Source organism: Physcomitrium patens, chromosome 23, assembly GCF_059467195.1.
Source record: "Physcomitrium patens ecotype Gransden chromosome 23, ASM5946719v1, whole genome shotgun sequence".
Classification (NCBI taxonomy): domain Eukaryota; kingdom Viridiplantae; phylum Streptophyta; class Bryopsida; order Funariales; family Funariaceae; genus Physcomitrium; species Physcomitrium patens.
Window position 1 is genome coordinate 6,264,481 of NC_143432.1, and position 20,334 is coordinate 6,284,814.

The 20,334-nt window shown below is 31.8% G+C and overlaps 1 protein-coding gene across 4 annotated transcripts; it reads left to right on the plus strand.

The window, feature by feature from the left end:
• The first annotated feature begins 8,476 nt into the window (after window positions 1–8,476).
• LOC112275898 (phospholipase D alpha 1) lies at window positions 8,477–13,627 on the plus strand. Of its 4 annotated transcripts, none has more exons than XM_024506634.3 (5): window positions 8,477–8,741; window positions 9,887–10,043; window positions 10,857–11,115; window positions 11,228–12,856; window positions 12,961–13,627. In XM_024506634.3, the coding sequence occupies exons 2-5, from the start codon at window positions 9,936–9,938 to the stop codon at window positions 13,389–13,391; spliced, it is 2,427 nt and encodes an 808-aa protein (XP_024362402.1). In that variant the 5' UTR covers window positions 8,477–8,741; window positions 9,887–9,935; the 3' UTR covers window positions 13,392–13,627. The 4 variants fall into 4 exon arrangements, with proteins under 4 accessions (XP_024362402.1, XP_024362404.1, XP_024362403.1 ...); XM_024506636.3 differs by having other exon boundaries at window positions 8,480–8,622; XM_024506635.3 differs by lacking the exon at window positions 8,477–8,741 and adding an exon at window positions 8,759–8,988.
• The last annotated feature ends 6,707 nt before the right edge of the window (window positions 13,628–20,334 follow it).

The window sequence follows — 20,334 nt, forward strand, 5'->3', positions numbered from 1 at the left end:
TAAGAAATTATACTATTCTTTTTTCATCATAATTACAAATCCTAGCATAATAGGAACCATCATCCAAAACTCTAGTTTCTATTTTCACAATAGTAATATAAGATTGATGAAGCATTATCAAATATGTAGCTAAATTTTGCACAATTTTTTTTTATTCTACCTCTACAGCTCTAATTTTTGTCTTTATTAGTAGACAAGCTCCATTAAGATTTATATTTTGATTATTTGTTGCTCTAATTATCCATCCATGATTTATATAAATTAGCCACTTACTCTTTTTCATACACCTTCCTTAATATGATGTTAATTTTTTATCTGTGATCAACTAATATCAACATTGGATCATTTAAATTATCGAACTTCACTTATGTTTCCATGGTTGCTTTAGTTCAATAAGAAATTGAATAGCTCATTCCATCTCCTTTATGATTATCATACTAGATGAAATTTGTAAATAGAGTTTCTTGAGCTTGATATACTCTCATGAGCATATTATCAAAGTCTTATCTTCTAAATTTGTTTCTTTTATTATACTTGGCATTGTAGATTGAACAAATACATGTCTTATCTATGCTTCTTTAATTTAAGTCATCTAAGTATCTAATACTTCAATCATAATAGTCTTGGTTGTCATTTGTCTCTTTCTTTTTATTACATCAATAATCAACTTATAAAAATCTTTCTTTGCTATACCAAGACTTCTCCTTAAGATAAATTCAATTTTGGCATCCAAAATTTTTTCTTCTAAAATATTCTTTATATCAGTAGATATTTCAATATCAAATTGAAGTTTGTAAGATTTTTTTTTTTTTTTTTTTTTTTTTTTTTAAATCTTTAGCCTTCTCTAAAGATAAAAAAGATGCATAAGAGTCTTTTTTATTTTCTTTCTTACATAGAACTCTCCTTAAGATAAATTATTTTTTATTTTTTTTCTAAAACTCTCTTTTTGTTAGGAAGTTTAATAGAGTTTTCTTGTTGAGTAGCTCTACCTCTTTTTTCTTCAACTACAACACCATAAAGATTAAAAACTTATTGATCTTTACCTTAAAAAAGCTCTAATACATATAATATCAATAAAATCTTTCTATTTAGTCATTCTTCTAATAACCTTAATTCTTCTCTTTATAGCATTAATTTTTGATGAATCTACAATCTTCACTTCTCTTTATCCTACTTTAATGGCATAATCTTTTTCATCTTTTTTAAATATGGTAATAATTTTATTAATTTAATCCTCTACTAATTTTTTCATAATTTATTTTTTAAAGTTAGTCTTAAGAGATTCATTAGAATTTTAAAATCTTATCCTTCTTTCTTTGAAATAAAAAATAGCTTCTTTGATTGTTGATTTATAGTTATCACATTCACCATGCTTATAACCTAAATTATCACATCACATACATCTTTCAATATATCCCCTAAGTTCTTCTAAAATATTTGATGCACTAGATTTTTGAGATATTTTCAATTCTATCATTTCTACCTTCAAATCTTTCATATCTTTGATTAATTCTTCTAATGCTTCATCATGAATAACCTTGCTTATCTTTTGACTTGATAATGAAGTTTGACCAATGGGCACTAGATTTAATTGTGCCAAATATCTCCAAATCTTAAGCTTTTATTACTTAGCTAAAAGTCCAATTGTCTCATTTATTTATTTTTTTTTTTTTAAAAAAATTATTAATAAAGTAATTCTTAGATGATCTATTTATTTAATAAAAGAATAATTTTTTGCTTGCAAAAATAACTTAATTTTTCTTGTATCAATCAATTACCTTTTATACTTTGATAATTGACCAAACTTCTTTTCAAAATCCTTAATTAACTTGTTTGGACCCATTTGACATCTAAGCCTTTATTCAATCTATTCTAAAAATGATCTTTTGGTCATTATTTCTAAATCTTCTTCAAAAAAGTTTATCTTTGAGACAATCCACAAATTTTCTTCAAGAAATGGAGTCTTTATGCAACTCTTTTACTCTTTCTTTAATCTCAAGATTAATAATAAGATCAAAAGCAAAGATCATCTTTATCTTTAGAACTTCATGTATTTCCATCTTGCATACGTAAATCCTAAGGAATTTGGTATTATTTCTCCCTTAAAATCTTCCAATCTTATCAACAACAACTTATAAGGTTTTTGTGTACTCTTGCCATACTCATTCATTAAACATTTGCAAAATAAAACATAAGAAAGCAAAAATCTCCTTAGACAGTCTTTATATCTTCCTTCTAAGAAGGTTGTTATCTTTTTAAAATCCTAAATTCTATTTTATATCTAAATCCTAAACCTTAAATCCTATTCTAAATCCTAAATTCTACTCCCAAATTCTAAATCTTAAACTCTACTCTTAAATCTTAAATCCTAAAGTTTTTTTATTTTATTTTAATTTTTTATTTAAATTTATATATTTATTTAAAAAAAATACATATAATTAATTGAATTGAAGATTCTAAAGGATTGATACCATCTCACTTTAAGCCACAACAAATTTGTAGTTTTTTTTTTTTTTTTTTTTTTTTTTTTTTTAGGAGAAGCTATTTACCAATCTATCAAGAAGACAAATATAGAAGGCATAGGAATCATAAATCATGTTATTATTAAAGGAGATTCTTTACTTCTGCCCATAGGCAACAAATATCCTTGCCACCAAGTATAAACTCCTAATATAACTATTACAAGGCCAATCTTTTGAATATCTTTAATAATTAAATTAAAGATTTTTAGAAAATATTTCTTCTCTTTCTTCTTTATGTGCTACCATAGAGTTTTAAACTTGGAACCTCTTAGGTGCCACTCAAGCACCTTATCATCTATCTCATCCATAAACCCTAAACTCCCACTTGATATCCAAAGCTTCAATTCTTCTACCTATAAACTTGTTACTTAAATTCTTTACCTTCTTTAAATCTTTATTTCTTGCAAACTATAATTTTTTTAATAAAAATTTCCATACCCATTTATAGACCTAATAAAAAAATATCTATCAAATTTTATATTAAATAAATATTTTAATAATTAATTTTCCTAAATCCTATTTTTTCTTTGAATAAATTTAATTTTTTATTTCTAACAATTTCAATACTTTTTGATAATAGGATTCACTTAAATATATATATATATATATAATATTTTAAATATATTTTTATTAATATTTATTTTAATCTAATATTTAATTAATTATTTAATTCTAATTTATAATTATTTTTTAAATATTTTATTTAATAAAAAATAAAAACTACAAACTAATATATTTTATAGTTTATATCTATTTATATATATATATATATTAAGCACAAATATGACATGACAATACATTTTTAACTCTTAGTCTTTTTTCAAGATTTTTTAGTCTTCTTATCTATGGCAATAGCCATTCTAGTTTAATATTATACTATTGTTGAATGATTCTCTAATCTTTTTGAGTGATACAAGAGTGTATTGATCTTTTAGTTTTTTGAGATTTATATCTTTGACATCCATTGATCCTCCACTTGTAGTTATTCATGAGTTTGTAATCAATTTTTAATACTACTAAGATAAGATTGTTTGAGTGGATTTAGTGGATTTAGTGGATCCATTTGGAAGACCATAATTGCATAAGATAATCTAGACTATAGGTTGGTTTTTGCAATCTAATGGACATTGGCTTTTTTATTATAATTTTTTTTTATAGGACATTCACAACACAATAAAACTTTCTTATGAAACTTACAATTGAATTAGCATGCAAAATTTGGATGACTCTTTGTATTACCTCTTTCATGTATGGAAACCGATTGTTCATCTTATATAATGATTTCTTACTTTCTTCAACTTGTAATAAGTTTTATTCTTATATCAAAAGATGATTTGAGTAATTAGAGTCATTTTTTATGAAATAATTTGTGATTGATTGGAACCCCCCTATTAATGAATTGAAAAATATTGGAGTAATTTAATTGGGCTAGAATTCATACTCCATCCTTGTGTTTGTTATCTCAATAGAATCTTATTAGAGTAATAGATGGGAATTTATCAGCCACCTAGAATGCTATAGTAAGCTAGTCAAAAAACCACTGCTCTATCTTTAATATAATTTTTTTTACAAAGAGTAGATTTGTTATCATATCATTCTATTACATTCTAATCTATATTCATTACCTACCATTAATTTTTTGAGAAGGTGGCAAAGAACTTAAATCACATTTTTAGCCTCTCTTCTACCTTTAAGGACTTTATAGATATTCAAAACTATAACATCTCTTTTAGGCATATCTTTAAGATATATCCATTGACCATGTCTATATCAAGAATGACTAGAAGTAGAGACAATGTGCATAATTTGAGAAGAAACCTAGAGACACATTCTTCTTTAGCCACCTCTAACTTTTTCTAGTTCATGCCCATAGTTGACTGCTGCTTCTTTAGTAAAAAAAACTTGCTCATAGCCAAATTACATGATCTAATGGAAGAAACTTGTCTCTATAAAATTTGTGTTCTTGAAAATAAAGAATGTCAATAATTGATAAGGATGATTGATAGTAATTATATAGTATTTTGATCCTCTAAAAGTAATTCATATCTTGAATGTTTTGAATAATGATTGTGATCTTCATAACAAGTGAGTAAGAATGTTATTGAAAAAGTAAAGAGAGCCATAAATTTCCTCCAATCTTTTAGTCATTTTTGGTGTGTTATAAGAAAAATATAAGATTATCAACCTTTGTCTTTAGGTCAATTCAAAAATCTCTTGATAACATTGAAGCTAAAAGTCTATGAGCTTTTGAGTCTGAGGGGTGAAAAATCCTTTATTTTAGGGTACTAAGCTACTCTTTAAGCTATTTGAAAAATTACAAATGTAAGTGATCTAATATAAAGATGCCTAATAGGGTCATTAAAAGAAAATAGAGAATAGACACTATTGATGGAATTTATACTCCTCTTAGTTATTTAGTAGTGTGAGTTCTTTGATGAAGATGAATTCAAAAAAAATAGAGAGTGATAGACTAAAGAAGAGGTTTTGATTAAGCATCATATCTAAAATTAAGCCACTTTGTCTCTACCTAATCTATATTCTCTAATATAAAATCTTTATAAATATGACTAAGGTTGTCAAGGATATAAACTTTTGGTATAATTTTGGAAGATCTAGTCAATTTGGTATTAGGGTGGAAATTAGAGGCAAGAATATATCTTCAAAGTTGAGGAGGATGAATGTCAAATATGTATCATCTTTAACTATGACCATCTCTTCTAAGACTCAAATATCTTCATTGTGAGTCTAAAGAGATTCAATTTGTCTTATTGGCATTAGACCTTGCTTTGAAAAGGCCCATGAATCTTCTTTCTCCTACATGCTTTTTTCTACATATTCTTCTTTTACTTTGGAATCTTTCTTGAAGAATCTGAATTACATTTCCCACATTGTTGTATAGATGATTAGATTGGAATTCTTTAGCTTGCAAGTCATTGTCTCCTCTGGTATTTCTAGACTTACTAAAATTATTAAATAGGATTGTGGAATTTTAGCATGTTCCTACTAAGAAGAGATTTTAGGAGTAGTGTTATTTGTCCGTTCCTTTAGAATTGGTTTATTAGTAGAGCTTATAATCTCTTCTAATCTATTAGAGAGCCTTAGATTATATTTAATTAAATACTTAATTGAAAATTCAAATTTATACCAAATAAGATGTATGTAATAATCCACCAAGATAATGGCATTTTTCTTAGTATCAACATTTATTATAAAGAAGGAAGTCTTCCAATGAGTTGCTAAAATTAAGTCAATGCAAAACCTTTGATCTACTGATATAGAATTCTTTTTGTTACTATCCAATACTTTTCTAAGTCTACTAGCTATTCATGTAGCTACTTTAAAGAATTCATTTGGGACATTCTTAAAAATAACTCATATTGATACCTTCAACCCCGCATGATCCAAGGCATTAAAGCTTAGGATTTGAGATTGCAGGATATAAGTCTTCTATCAAAACTTATACAAAATAAGTATCAATATTTTTTGCATGGTCATTTGTTGGCAACTAATATTTTGAAAAAGCCTTTTTTCCTATATCATGTCATATTTCTATCCACCCACAACCTATTTTTTGCAATGATTTTATACAATATGTGATGGCTGTCAAGAATTACTTATTTTTTAGAAAGTATGCTATCATGATATACTTTTAAAGACATTCAAAATCTTTTTTTTATTACAACTTAGTCTACATTGACTTCCAATATATTAGTGTAGAAAAAAAAATCAATGCATCTTTAGGAAAAATTGTCAAGCACAACTTCTTTGAAGACAATGCAAGTGAAGTGGATCTTAGCATGTTTCTCCATGCTAGTGATTGCTTCAACAATCGTCAATGCATCTTCATGAAAAATTGTCAAGTACAACTTCTTTGACGACAATACAAGTAAAGTGGATCTTAACATATTTTTCCATGCTAGTGATTGCTACGACAAGTTACATCAATTTTGGAATGATAAGCTTGTGCAGTTTTGATTCTACTACTTTCTTGTTCCAAGCTTATGCATAGTCTCTGTTTGACTTAGATTATATGAGGACTATTGGGACGTGGGCCATTTTTGCTCACAAGAAATCAACATGCAAGGTTTTTCCTTCCATAATCACAAATCCTAATCCTATTTACAAAAATTTCAAACAAAAATATTACTAAGCTTTAGAATTGATAGTCACGTTAATCAAAGTTCACAAGATAGCTCTTTAAATACTTTTTACACCACAAAGCAAGTTGGATAAAATGATATATTCAAATGCAATGATACTTAGCATCAGTACATGTTAGACTTGTTACAAATGTAAAAGCTCTTCTTATGCCTCATTGTATTCCATAGTCATCTTTTAATTTTAATAGGTAGTCTACAACTTCCAAAATAAAAACAAAATTAGTTTTGTTTAACTCTTCCAACATCTATAATTGATCAATGATCTATAATTTTAACTTTAGCTATAGAATCAACAACTTTGGTAGATTCACCTTCTAGCCAAAATCAACAACAAAAACAACTCTCATATACTTTTAATAAATTGTAATAATATATGAATTGGATTGGATCTTCATGTGAATAAAAAGATATTTCATCTTTACTTTGCTAATTCTAACAATTGAATTTTAGAACTTGGACTCTAACCATTGTATAGTGTCTTCATGAATAAACTGAAATTGAAAGATACATGTTGACAAACTTGAAGAATGAAGAAGTATTTGAAACCACAAAGATTTTAGAACCTCCAATCAATATAAGAACGAGGTATATTCATGGTTTGATATACCAATAAATTGGTTGTTAATCAATTAAATTTGGATTTGTAAGCTTAAGGGTTGTATTAGTAGTATGCTTATGCTATCCATAGTATGAAGTTACTACTTCAAAATGTGTTGTATCTTGAGTTATCATTGATACTAGTACTTCTCCACTAACATTTTCTTTTGAAGTACATCTATGTTAATGTCAGAATACCTTAAATAGTATCGTGCTCCTAAACCAACCCATAGACCTTACTTAACCACCCTTGTACAAATCCAAAACTGCATGTTTTTTCTATAGAAAGATTCCAAATACATTCCAAATCCACCAATGATTAGCAAACTTTACAAGAATGAAGAGTGTGGCTTAGTGTGATGGAAGTGCACAATTTTGCTCAAGTCTACGACTTAGTTTAGGAATAAAATAAACTTTGATTTGATTTGATTTGATTTTTATCAATTCAACCACTTCTGTGATTTTATTTTATTTATTTTATTATTTTTTAGAGCTCATCAAAACCTTATTTCTCCACGCAAAACATTTTTTTTTCCAAAAAAAACCTTCCTAAGATAGCTAAAAAAAACCTTAAGTTGATGGTTAAAGGTATTTGAACTTTACAGAGTTTTTACAAATTCCTCAGAGAGCAAGATTCCTTTGTATCAAAAGCTGATAATTGAAACAGTGAAAATGCATAGTAACACAGTTCCATGTTGTATTAGTCTATGTCGCAGTAGGATTGCTTTCACGAGACATAGTCGTGAATGTTAGCACGTCCCTATGAACAATACTTGGCTGAATTGGACATGATCTTCTCCGCAAAGTTTATAGCCTAGGAATAATGTTGAGTTTGATTTACAAATCATTAACCTACCTGGTCCCTGAGCCCTAAACCCTGGTCCTAGTTGACGTAATTGATTTTGATTTGTTAATGGTTAATTATCTTTAGCCGTTTTCCGGATTACTAAAACCCTGCGGAATGACCCAATCGGTCGGGTCTTCCACTTAGCCGGTGGGTAAATGGCCAGCCCCGAATGTCACCGGATATTTCCGGTTACCTGTGCGCAGGGGACGAACGTGGAGGCACACGGGGCATATGCTACCGACACTGCGGCGTCATTGGCGGACGCACGTCGAGGTAGAGAGAGAGCGCATCAATCCCAGTCGCGGCACCATCCAACACGGTTGCCTCATTTGATGAACGATTCCGGAAATGCCATTTCTGAGCACTGCGCCGGTGTCACGTTTTTCCTCTGGGTTTGTGGGGATGTGGGCCGGGGTGGACCTGGACGCGGCTTTTGTCATGCGCGCGAAGCACCTTCGAAGATCGCCTCCCTCTGCATGTTGGGGTTGGTTGGTAGGTGCGTGAATGTGGGTGTGGGTTACTGGGTTTTGTGATATTTTGGAACACGCCGACGCTGTTATCGACGTCGTGAATGACGTAGTCTGGTGCCCCGGAGATTAGCCTTGCAGTGGCAGGGTGAGCATGATCGCGACTCTCTTTTGAGGCCTTTTCACTTTGTTTCTGTAGGTTTCGCGGAGAGTTTTGTGCGGTATATGAATGTGAGTTGGGAATGTTCACTTGAGTGATTGAGGAGGCTCATTGGAAAGTTTGGGAGGATTGCTAGGGTGAGGTGTGACCCTTATTTGATGCTCATTGAAGGTTGAGAGGGGGGGGGGGGGGGGTGTGACTTCTTTCGATGTGGGAGCGGCTAGGAGCCTATCAGGTGGGTGAAGTCTTGTTGTTTGGTAATTGGGTATGGATCGGAAGAGAATGATGGTTCTAGTGGTTTTCTTTTGATCCGATTTCATCGATGATAAAAAAAGAAACGTGGTTATAGGTGATAGAGTTAGGATCAAGGACACGAGTCGCTGTTGTAATGAGGGGACTTGTTTTAAGAAGTAGAAATATTCGTCGTGTTTTGGTAGAGTATCTAGTAAGAGAATCGCAATAAGAGTACTGGACACGGCGTTACAGTGCTTTATTCGAAATTTTCTTGAGGAGATTTTTGATTGTCATACCGAACGGGACGAACCAACAAAGTACTGTAACGCCTTGTCAATAGCAATATTCCAGTGCGATGGGGTTTCCACTCACTTAAAGATCTATTTATGCACTTGTGCTGAGGGATCTGTGAGTTTTTCTGAAGTCAGATCAGAACTGTACGGCAGTGGAACCCCAGATCCATTACTTTTGAATCCTGCATTTTGCTTTCGATTCGGAGTTACGCCTAGTGAAATGAGTGGAGTATCGTTTTCTTACTACAGTGGAAAGTGGTCTTTAGTACAGTGCTTATTGTTCATGAGTGCTATCTAAATGGGAGGCTTGAAATAAATTTAATGTCTCTCGAAGCAACGTTGGCCGTGTGCTCAAGCACTACAACTATGAAGTGATTTGTGTTGCGCAAACATTGCCAGCATATTGTGAAGTGCTTCAGACGATATAGTCAGGTTTTATATTCATTTGGTAAAATCGTGATACAAGTACTAAGATGCTGTGGTTCTGATCTGGACTTCTTTTCGGATATAGGGGAGGTCAACTTATTGGATATGCTTAGAATGCAGAGTACTTTTTACGGTGGCTAGGGATTAGGAAAAACTAATTATAGTTTAGTGTCTTTGCAGGTGAGATCAGGCTATCAGTTTACTGTTGAACAGTTGAGAGAAGTTTACCATGGCGAATTACTTGCTACATGGGACTTTGTATGTCCATATTCACGATGCCCAAAACATCGCGTCGGGAGAGCACAAGGCGAGTAGAACCCCTGGGTTTTTCAAAAAGGTTCGGATCACCAACATTTTTTTAACCCTTAAACGTCACGTCACGCCACATCTTCAACTTACAGATCAGCTGTGATGAAATCTTTTCGCACATATTCATTTGTTTAGCTTACATGAAATGTTGCAAAGTTATGTGAGATAATTTTTTTACATGTATAATTTCAGTTATTTGTGTAAACTTTTGTAAGTTCAATCGAACATAAATTGCAGTAGATGATGTTTCAAAATTTTACGACTTTTCGATATATTTTGGAATTTCCTTCACAGTTTTTAAGTTGGTTAGATTGCAATGTGACAAAATTTCATACAAATCGAAGAATTAAATATTCTACAATGGATATGACATCTGTACATTGGATTACTTTCTGTTCGTGGTGGCAAATATTGTTTCATGGCGTCGAATTTCCCACAGCAGACATTGTACTTGCTAAATTTTGACAGGGATGTCTTCATGAATTTTTTTCCCAATAAACGTCTAAGTAGAAAACCGTGCTGGAAACATTTTGATCGCCTATTCTGGACATTTGTGTTAAACGTCAACAATGACTTTGCATTGCATTGCACAGCATGGGAACAGTAGTATGTGTAGCGTGCGTGCTTTTAGGATTTTGGAGGATCCAACAGTCATCCAATTGCCTGCTTTTCGGTTGTTGAGGAGTGAAAACATCAACGGAATTTCTCAGTATTTTTTATTTTTTTTTTATTTTTTTTTATCAGTATGGTGCTAATAGAGCTAATCTTGTGGCTCGTCCTGGCGACGGACACAGTTTATTGCTTTGTGCAACGCGATTGAGATTGAACTTTATGTTGGCAGCTCATCGAGACCTCGGAAATGATTTTGGGTAGAGGACCCCCTCAGTACTACGCCACCGTAGATTTGGGCCCTACTAGAGTTGGGCGCACGCGTGTTTTGGCAACATCGAAAGATCTTAAAGATCCAGTATGGAACGAGACGTTTCACATTTATTGTGCCCATACGGTGTCACAAGTGGTAGTTTCCATCAAGGATGCTTCCATTGTGGGCACTACTGTTGTTGGTCGAGCAAAGCTTCCCGTGATTGAGCTTCTCTCAGGCAGGCGCTTTTCTTCTTTTCTTTTTCATGGCTGATTGTCTTGAAGCTGGCAGAATTGTCGCTAGAGTGCGCGACGTTATGACTATGTAACTCATTATTACTGCTGTTGCAGGTCAAAAGATTGATAGGCAGTATGAACTCGTCAATGATCACTTCGGCCCAATCAAGAATGCAGGGATTCGGTTTTCCTTGCAGTTTTTTGAGGCGAATCGTGATAAATATTGGGGGAGGGGTGTGCTGGACCCACTGAACCCTGGTATACCGTTCTGTTATTTTCCTCAACGTAAAGGTTGCCACGTGACCTTGTACCAAGATGCCCACATGACGAATAATTTCCTGCCTCCGATATACCTGGGCGACGGTCAAGTATATCAGCCACATCGTTGCTGGGAAGATATCTTTGAAGCAATTAACAACGCGCAGAGATTAATCTACATCACAGGCTGGTCAGTTAATACTGAGATCAAGCTGTGTAGAGATCCATGGAGGCCCAGACCGGGAGACGAAGGTTTGACAATCGGGGAGTTATTGAAGAAGAAGGCTGATCAGGGTGTTCGCGTGAACGTCATGGTTTGGGACGATCGGTCCTCGTTTTGGCTGCGTCAGACAGGTGTCATGTCAACCCATGACGAAGAAACGGCACTCTACTTCAGGGGCACGAATGTGAACTGCTTCCTTTGTCCACGGGACGCCGACAGCAACTTGACTCTACTGCAGAAATCACAAATCGGAGGTCTTTTCACGCATCACCAGAAGACCGTGATTGTGGATGCTGCTCTACCAGGGGCCAACCCTTTCTCCCCCGGACGCAGGATTATCAGCTTCGTGGGAGGTCTAGACCTCTGCGACGGCCGTTACGACGACCAGTATCATTCCCTGTTTCGCACTCTTGACACTGCTCATAACCAGGATCTCCATCAGGTGTTTACAGAAGCCTCTTTGGCTTGTGGTGGACCTCGTGAGCCTTGGCATGATATCCACTCCAGATTGGAAGGTCCCGTTGCTTGGGATGTTCTCTACAACTTCGAACAGAGGTGGAAAAAACAGGCCGGGCATCACAGAGAATCCGATCTTTTGCCCATCAAAGAGCTTTTGCCCCCTCCGGAGGCTGTCACCAGCGAGGAAGACCCGGAAACCTGGAACGTGCAGGTGTTCCGCTCCATTGATGCAGGGGCCGCATATGGGTTTCCGACTACTCCCGAGGGGGCTGCTGAGCTGGGCTTGGTGAGTGGGAAAGATATCACGATTGATCGCAGCATTCACGACGCATACATTAACGCCATCAGGCGTGCTCGGAATTTTATCTACATTGAAAATCAGTACTTTTTGGGTAGTAGTTTTGGCTGGGATTCTAAGCAAGAGGCTGGCGCGTTTAACCTCATCCCCATGGAGATCATCCGCAAAATTGTTAGCAAAATCGAAGCTGGGGAGCGCTTCTGCGTGTACATTGTGATACCGCTCTATCCCGAAGGCGTCCCCGACACCCAATCCGTGCAAGCAATTCTGGACTGGCAGAGAAGGACGTTCCAAATGATGTACAAAGAGATCGCGGAAGCATTGAGTGCGCAACGCATCATAGACCAGCACCCCAGAGAATATCTCACCGTGTTTTGTTTAGGAAACAGGGAGACGCAGCAACCGGGTGAGCTTGTGCCCTATAAGATCCCTCAAGACCCATATTACAGATCTGCTCAGGTTAACCGCCGCTTCATGGTTTACGTGCACTCCAAGATGATGATCGGTGAGTATACAACCTCTTCAGCCTCATCTAGATACTCTTGCTCACGCATACTCTTTGTGATTCTACATGTGCTAATGAACCCTTGACATTGTTCCCGCCTGCAGTGGACGACGAGTATATAATAGTGGGGTCGGCCAACATCAACGAGAGGTCCTTGAACGGTGCGCGTGACTCTGAGATTGCCATGGGGGCTTACCAGCCTCACCACCTTGCAACCTACAGACCTGCATTGGGTCAGATACACGGATTCCGAATGTCATTGTGGTTTGAGCACTTGGGTTGCTTGTACAATAATTTCCTGGAGCCACAGAGCGTGCAGTGCATCCGCCAAGTGAACGAGATAGCTGACAAGAATTTGAAACTTTTCCTGCAAGAGGAGGTGGTGGATCTCCCTGGACATCTGATGGCATATCCTTACTCCATTGGACGCGACGGCTCCTTGGACTCTTACCCGGGCTGTGAGCGCATCCCAGACTGCAGTGCCTTGGTGCTCGGCTGCACCGCCTTTACCCTCCCTGAGATTCTCACCACTTAGAAAAAGCTTTCCTGCCGAGGTTTGGAATTCCTCCCGGGATCTGGATTTCTCGAAAGCTAGTATCTATCTCCGAAAAACAGCGAAATTGGGTACTCTTGTGAATGAGGAGCATTGTCCAGGTTGTCGTTATTCATTCAGTAGCTGTGACGAGAACTCTGGCAGTGAGCAGAATTACAACCTGTGATGACATTATTACTGTGTAAGTGTGTAGAAGAAATCATAATTTTTAATAGAAATTCAACAGTGTAAGTGTAGAAAAAATCATAATTTTTACTTAATGGCTAATTTACTATAACCAAGTAAAATCTTACAACCATAAGCTTTCTCTTTTAAAAACACTAATAAGACTTGAATAGAGAAGAATGTCAAGTCAAGAAGACCTCTCTATCTAAATCCTCAAAATTTCATTGACAATAATAAAGTTGATTAACATGGAACATTAAATGGATGGAAATCCACTAACTAAAGCAAACTATATTTTATGACAATTGTTGTACGAATAAAGATTGTCATATACAATAAATTGAGTGTTAGAAATCATGTATACTTCATGCATACAAACAAGTCCTTACTTGCTGCTTGAGCTAATGAGAAGCTCTACTTATCAACTAAGATGACAATACACACACAATCAAAGATGATTGCTATAGTGATGTTAAAATTACATACAACTAAGCCAATGTTGTGGCAATTAGACTACAAAAACATGTTGCAAACTTAATAGAAGAAGTCATTGACTTTTGTCAACAATTACAAAATGGCTACAAGATTTCTTAAAATGAGAATAAATCCAATCTTCTGAAAGAAGAGTAAATAGTAGTATTGAGTATGCCATATGCCACCTATGTTGATACTAGTCACATAATAGTATAGTAGTAACTTCTTTCTCCTTATCACATACAAAAATCCATATTTGACAATTATTAGTTGAGGATGTACAAAATAATTAACAAGAAGATGACAAGGAATACAATTTTTTGAATGCTCTTAGTACTCATGTCCATCTTTGCCTTCAAGCAACAAAATCTCATTCGGCAATAAATCCTTTCCACAAAGAAGTGTGCGCTTCATCTTGATATCAAGTATTATAGGCACTTCACATTATAAATATAAATAATCTCCCTTAGAAAATCATTGCAATTAAGGTCAATAAGCTCTGCTATACATGCAAATATATTATAAAGTATTATAATATTTAACAATAAATAAGTTCTTTATTGCTATAGACATGGCCTTCTTAAAGAACTTTGCTTGATCATGTAGATATTGAGTCTAAATATTATAGCCATTTAAGTCCACAACTAGAGCTAGTTTTTTACATTTTTAGTTTAATATTATCAAAAGTCCAAATAACACCACTATACATCATCTTATGTGTCAAGATTGCTTCTAATCCTATTATATCGTAGACTATGTTCAATTAAAAAGATCTAATAACATCTAAATGTTGAAGTAAGTTAAATTAATTTTTGCTTCAATATGTCAAATGCCTATTTTTGCTTATAATTTCAAGTTCATAGATGATCCTTATATATGAAAATATTCAAAGACTTGGAAATCAAGAAAAAATTCGTGACAAATCATTGTTAGTAATTTATTAAGCCAAAAAAATCCTTAAGTTGTGAAACATTGATTGGTGATGAGTTTTTTTGCAAAGCATCTATTTTTACTTGTTGTAGTAAAAATCTTACTATATCAAATAATTCCTTTGGCATTGGTATTAGGTTCTAATTTACTTTAGTCTTATAATTAAGTAGAGAATAACCACTACATATTTTCTTCTTGGTCCAATTGCCAAAAACATCCTTCATAGAAGGCATAATCATAATATAAGCATACTTACTATTAAAAAGTTCAATCAAGCATGCACTCAATAATTCTTGACTATGAATTTGGATGCCTATATTCTATGAGATACAAAGTCTTTAAGGTCGTCAAATGAATGGATGATCATCTTTTAACAAAATATGAATAGATGTGCCTCCATAGTCTTAAGGATCTTCAAGGCTAAAGACAAAAAAAAAAAAAAAAATCAATTAAAACATATAAAAACTCATGTCTTTTGCACTTTGGCACTAGTAAAATGTGGCCTTAATTCCAATGGCCAACATCAAACTCTATGGTCTTTTTCTTCACTAATAGAAGACCATTGCATGCCAATATGACATTTAACAACTAATTTGTAGAAGAGACAATTTATGTGCCTTCAACATCTTCACTTACAACCAAATGAGGAACTTAATCACTGTTATCTATCTGTGAATTGGCAATGTGAATAGGACATAGAGTACCATGCAAAGACACTTATGAGAGCACCTTATGAGCATCTACTATTACAAAGTCTATAGCCAAAGCAACAAAAATATGTTAAGTATGCAATTCTTTCATTGTGAGTTACTTCAAGCAAAAAAACAACTCAATTTCTTTACTCTTAATGAATTTAGGTTCTATTGTCTTTTGACCATTTCTCTCTAACATCAAAGTAAACAAATAGCCATTATGATGTTGCTTGATATTAAGACATATATCAAAAATTCATACCAAAATTTTGAGGTCTATAGTATGGCTTAAAAGAAAGTAAGGTTGCTTCTTTATGATATTATATACAATCACACTATTAGTCAAAAAACCTATAGTACACTATTGTGATTGTTCGTTTTACTTATTCCAAATTAATCTAATGGGAATAAATCCGTATAAGGAGATTCGAACATGGGGAATGACTAGTTGCTTAAGCGTTCACATTAGGGTCAGACAATCAATTACCTCCTGAATGTACCGTCTCACAACTATCAATTATCTCCTGAATGTACCGTCTCACAACTATCAATTACCTCCTGAATGTACCGTCTCACAACTATCAATTACCTCTTGAATGTACCGTCTCACAACTATCAATTACCTCCTGAATGTACCGTCTCACAACTATCACAGCGATGGCACCCTAATTAACTTCTACATCTCCTATATACTTTCCCCTGATTCTCCAGATTCTAATCGCAATTCTGTAATTAACCGCTTTTAAGAACTAAATCACTCATCCATCTTCTTGAATTTCCTATTATATGGACTATTAATATATTTTACCAATATCTTTCAAAAACAAATTAATATCTATTCTACAACTATTTCTTATATGCATTAGATTTTATATAACTTAAAGAATTAACATTCTAAATTATATTGGATTTAATTACAAAAAATGTAAATAAATTTGGATATATTTTAAATGTAAAAAATATGCTATTAAGTACTTCCATCTTTATATTAAGATAAGAAGTAATTTATAGATATATATATTAAATACAATCTTTAGACATACATTATGGACCTTTGCTAAGTATTATATAAGATTCTATCTGCATGATTCCTATTTTAGCTTAAGAAACTTGATTTTCAACACATTGTCTTTTTTGGCAAGTAAGCTCTTCATATTGTGATTACATTGCTTCTTTGGAAAATATTACGTAGTGTACTTAGATTCTCTACAATGTAAATATAAATCTTTTTTATAATAATGAGTCTTTTTTTCTTTAGAAAAGAGTTTAAAATGTATCATGTCAATTTGTATAGGCTTTGACTTTGATAAATAAGCTTCTAAAAACTTAGAAAGTATCACCATGACTTGAGTTATATCTCTCTAATCAAATCTTTTTTCTTGATTTTTTTCAAAGAATTAATTATCATATGCAATGGCTTAAGCAATAAAATACTTCAATGAATATGGTTTCAACATTATCAACAATAAATCTTTGTCATTGTCTTTCAATCTATATCAAAATTGATTGATAAAGACTTTGTCATTCTAATCTACATTATAGCAAGGTTTTGAAATTCAATAGCATATATGGTAGTTGAATATGAACTTTGTTGTAGAGATACAAGCTTGATGTCTATTACTCTTTTTTGATCATTTTTTTCAAATATAGCCATAAATACTTCCTAGAATGAATTCAAATTATAGAATAGTCTTGAATCTTTTTCTATCAAAGGTACAAACTAAAAAAAAGTACTTCCAAAAAAAATTGCTCCTATAATTTCGACTTGAATAAATCCATGAAAGTATTGATAAAGATGAATTATTAGATAGAACATTATTTTTTGTAGAAATCCTCAAAATTTTGATTTTGTTCCATCAAACTTCTTATTCATACTTATCTTTGCTTTCCTTATACTTGCAATAGCAAGATTTTTTGGATTTAGTTGTGAATTTAATCAACTTATTTCTCTTAATTACATAACTTCTTAGCATAGACTTTGAACTTTATTATTGATTTCTTTCATAGGCATAGAAATAGTATCTCTATGATTCACATTGAAAATACTTAAGATTTCTATTCTGAGAGTATTTTTAAGCTTGTAAAGTTTTGTAATAGTTACAAATCTATTTTTACTTCTATTGAGAATAGCATTCATAATTTTTTCTTCTATAAATCACTCAAAAACATTCAAAAAGTTAAATCAGAGGAAGATAATCCACAACTTCTAATATCAAATGAAATTTTTTATAAAAAAAAATATATATATTTTTTAAAAAAAAACATCAATGTTAAAAAATTATAAATAAGTTTAAAGATAGGTGATCTATAACCTTCAAAAATACGATAGTAGAAGTAAATTAATCTACTCAGTTTTAGAACAAAACAAGTATAATAAATTATAATTCTTGTCAAATTTCTAAAGTCATGAATCTCAAAAAATTTAAAGATCAAGATATTCTTTTGATAGTTAAAAATATTAGTTAATTATTTAAAAATGGTGTAATATTAAATTAGAATGACTATTGCCAAAGATAAGAAGATTAAAAAGCCTTGAAATAAGATTAAGAACTAAAAAGACATTAATAAGAGTAAAGAAGGCTTCACTTTTACATCCATATATACTATCTAATTAGGAGCTATATGGTGACATTCTATACGACCTTTGATACATGTCTAAATTACAAGCAATATTTTAGTGAAATTCTTCTTATCTTAATATATTAAATACAATCTTTAGATATGTATGATCCACCATCAATCTTTTGTAAGTTTTTTGATAGGTTTGTCATTTTTTATTTGAACATCTTAATCTATACTAAGAATATTAAAAACCATGAACTTTATGTTCATTGTATATTATAAAAACTAAGACATATAGGATTACATGTGAAGATAAAAAATTATGTACTTTACATTACGTAAGTTGGCTTCTTAGGATATATCATTTCAAATGATGGCCATATAATATATTCTCAGAAGGTCGAGACTATCGTGGACTAGAAGATTTCAAAAAAAATTAGAGATGTATAATTTTTTTTGAAATTTGCCACTTAATACTAGATCTTCATCAAAAACTTTTTTCATATTGCAGCCTCTCTTATACACTTCATATGTAAAGATAAACTTAAATAAAGTAAAGAAGTTGAACCAACTTTTAAAGCCTTAAAGATAGTATTTATTTTGTATCAATCTTATATTGTATCATCTTTTTGAAAGTATTTTTTATAAAAACACATGCATCAAGCTTTGATATGGATGATATTTTCTTATAAATGGGATCAAATGACAAGCTCTATTTGATAGCTTTCAATTCTAAGAAATTTTTAGCAATTGAGATTAATTACAAGATCCACAATAAAGAGCTTCTTAGAATCATGGATGTATTTAAAAAATATTATCATTATCTAGAAGCTGATTCTAATCCATTCAATGTATATGTAAATGATAAGAATCTCAAGTACTTCATGTCAATACATGTTTTGAATCATTGCCTATCTTGTTGGATTATATTATTATTAAGATTTGATTTTAAGATTACTTACTAATCTAAAAATAATAAGATTTATCAAATATCCTTTTTAAATATTTTTATTTTACATCCAAAGAAAAAAAATATAACTTTTGATGAAGAAAGATGATTTTCTTAAAGTTGAAGTATTTTCATCTTTAAGCAATGAAATTAACATTGATTATTAATTCAAATTTTTTTAAGTAAGTTCAATTAAGTATATACTTTGATCTTCTTATTCATGATATTAAAAATAATTCTTTTAAGTTTCATGATACTTCTAGGTTTGAATTTAAAAATAATCTTTTTTATTTTAAAAAACAATTATATATTTCAAAACCTAAAATATGATTATGTGTTCTTTAAGCTCATCACAATTTTTCATCAATCAAATATTTTGGATACAATAAGACTTTAGAACTAATATTCAGAGATTTTTTATAGTCTCAAATATGAAAAGTAATTAAAAAAATTATATAATCATATGATATTTATTCAAGATCAAAAACTCCTTGTTATCAACCTTATAGACTTCTTCAACCATTACCTATTCTAAAATAACTACGATCTTTTATTTCTATGGATTTTATCATAGATCTTTTAGTTTCAAGTTTTTATGATTATATATTTATTATAATAGATTATTTTATGAAGATGGCACATTTTGTACCATATATAAAAAAATTTATAAATAAAAAAATAGCTAAGTTTTTTTTTTTAATAATATCTATTATTATCATAAATTATCTAAAGATATTATATAAAATAATCCTACAATGGAAGATTTGGAAAATCATTTATCCATACTCCATACAATAATAAAGACATAATTAAAAGAAATTTAAGAATGACAAAAGAAACAATAGAGATGCTTATTACAAGAAAAAATTCAATTTTATATTAACAATAAGATATGATTACTTCATCACAATATTAAGATTAGCTACTCTTGAAATAAGTTGGATTACTGAGAGCTTAGATTATTTTCTATTTATAAACAAATTAATCTTATTGTCTATTGATTACATCTATCAGAGTCTATAAAGATCAATTTTGTATTCCATGTGTCTCTTCTTAAGCCATATAAGATAGTGAATATCTTGAGAAGAAAACAAATGTGTCTTCTTCTTATAGAGAATTCTACCTTCTATCTTTGTTTGTTATTTTTATATAT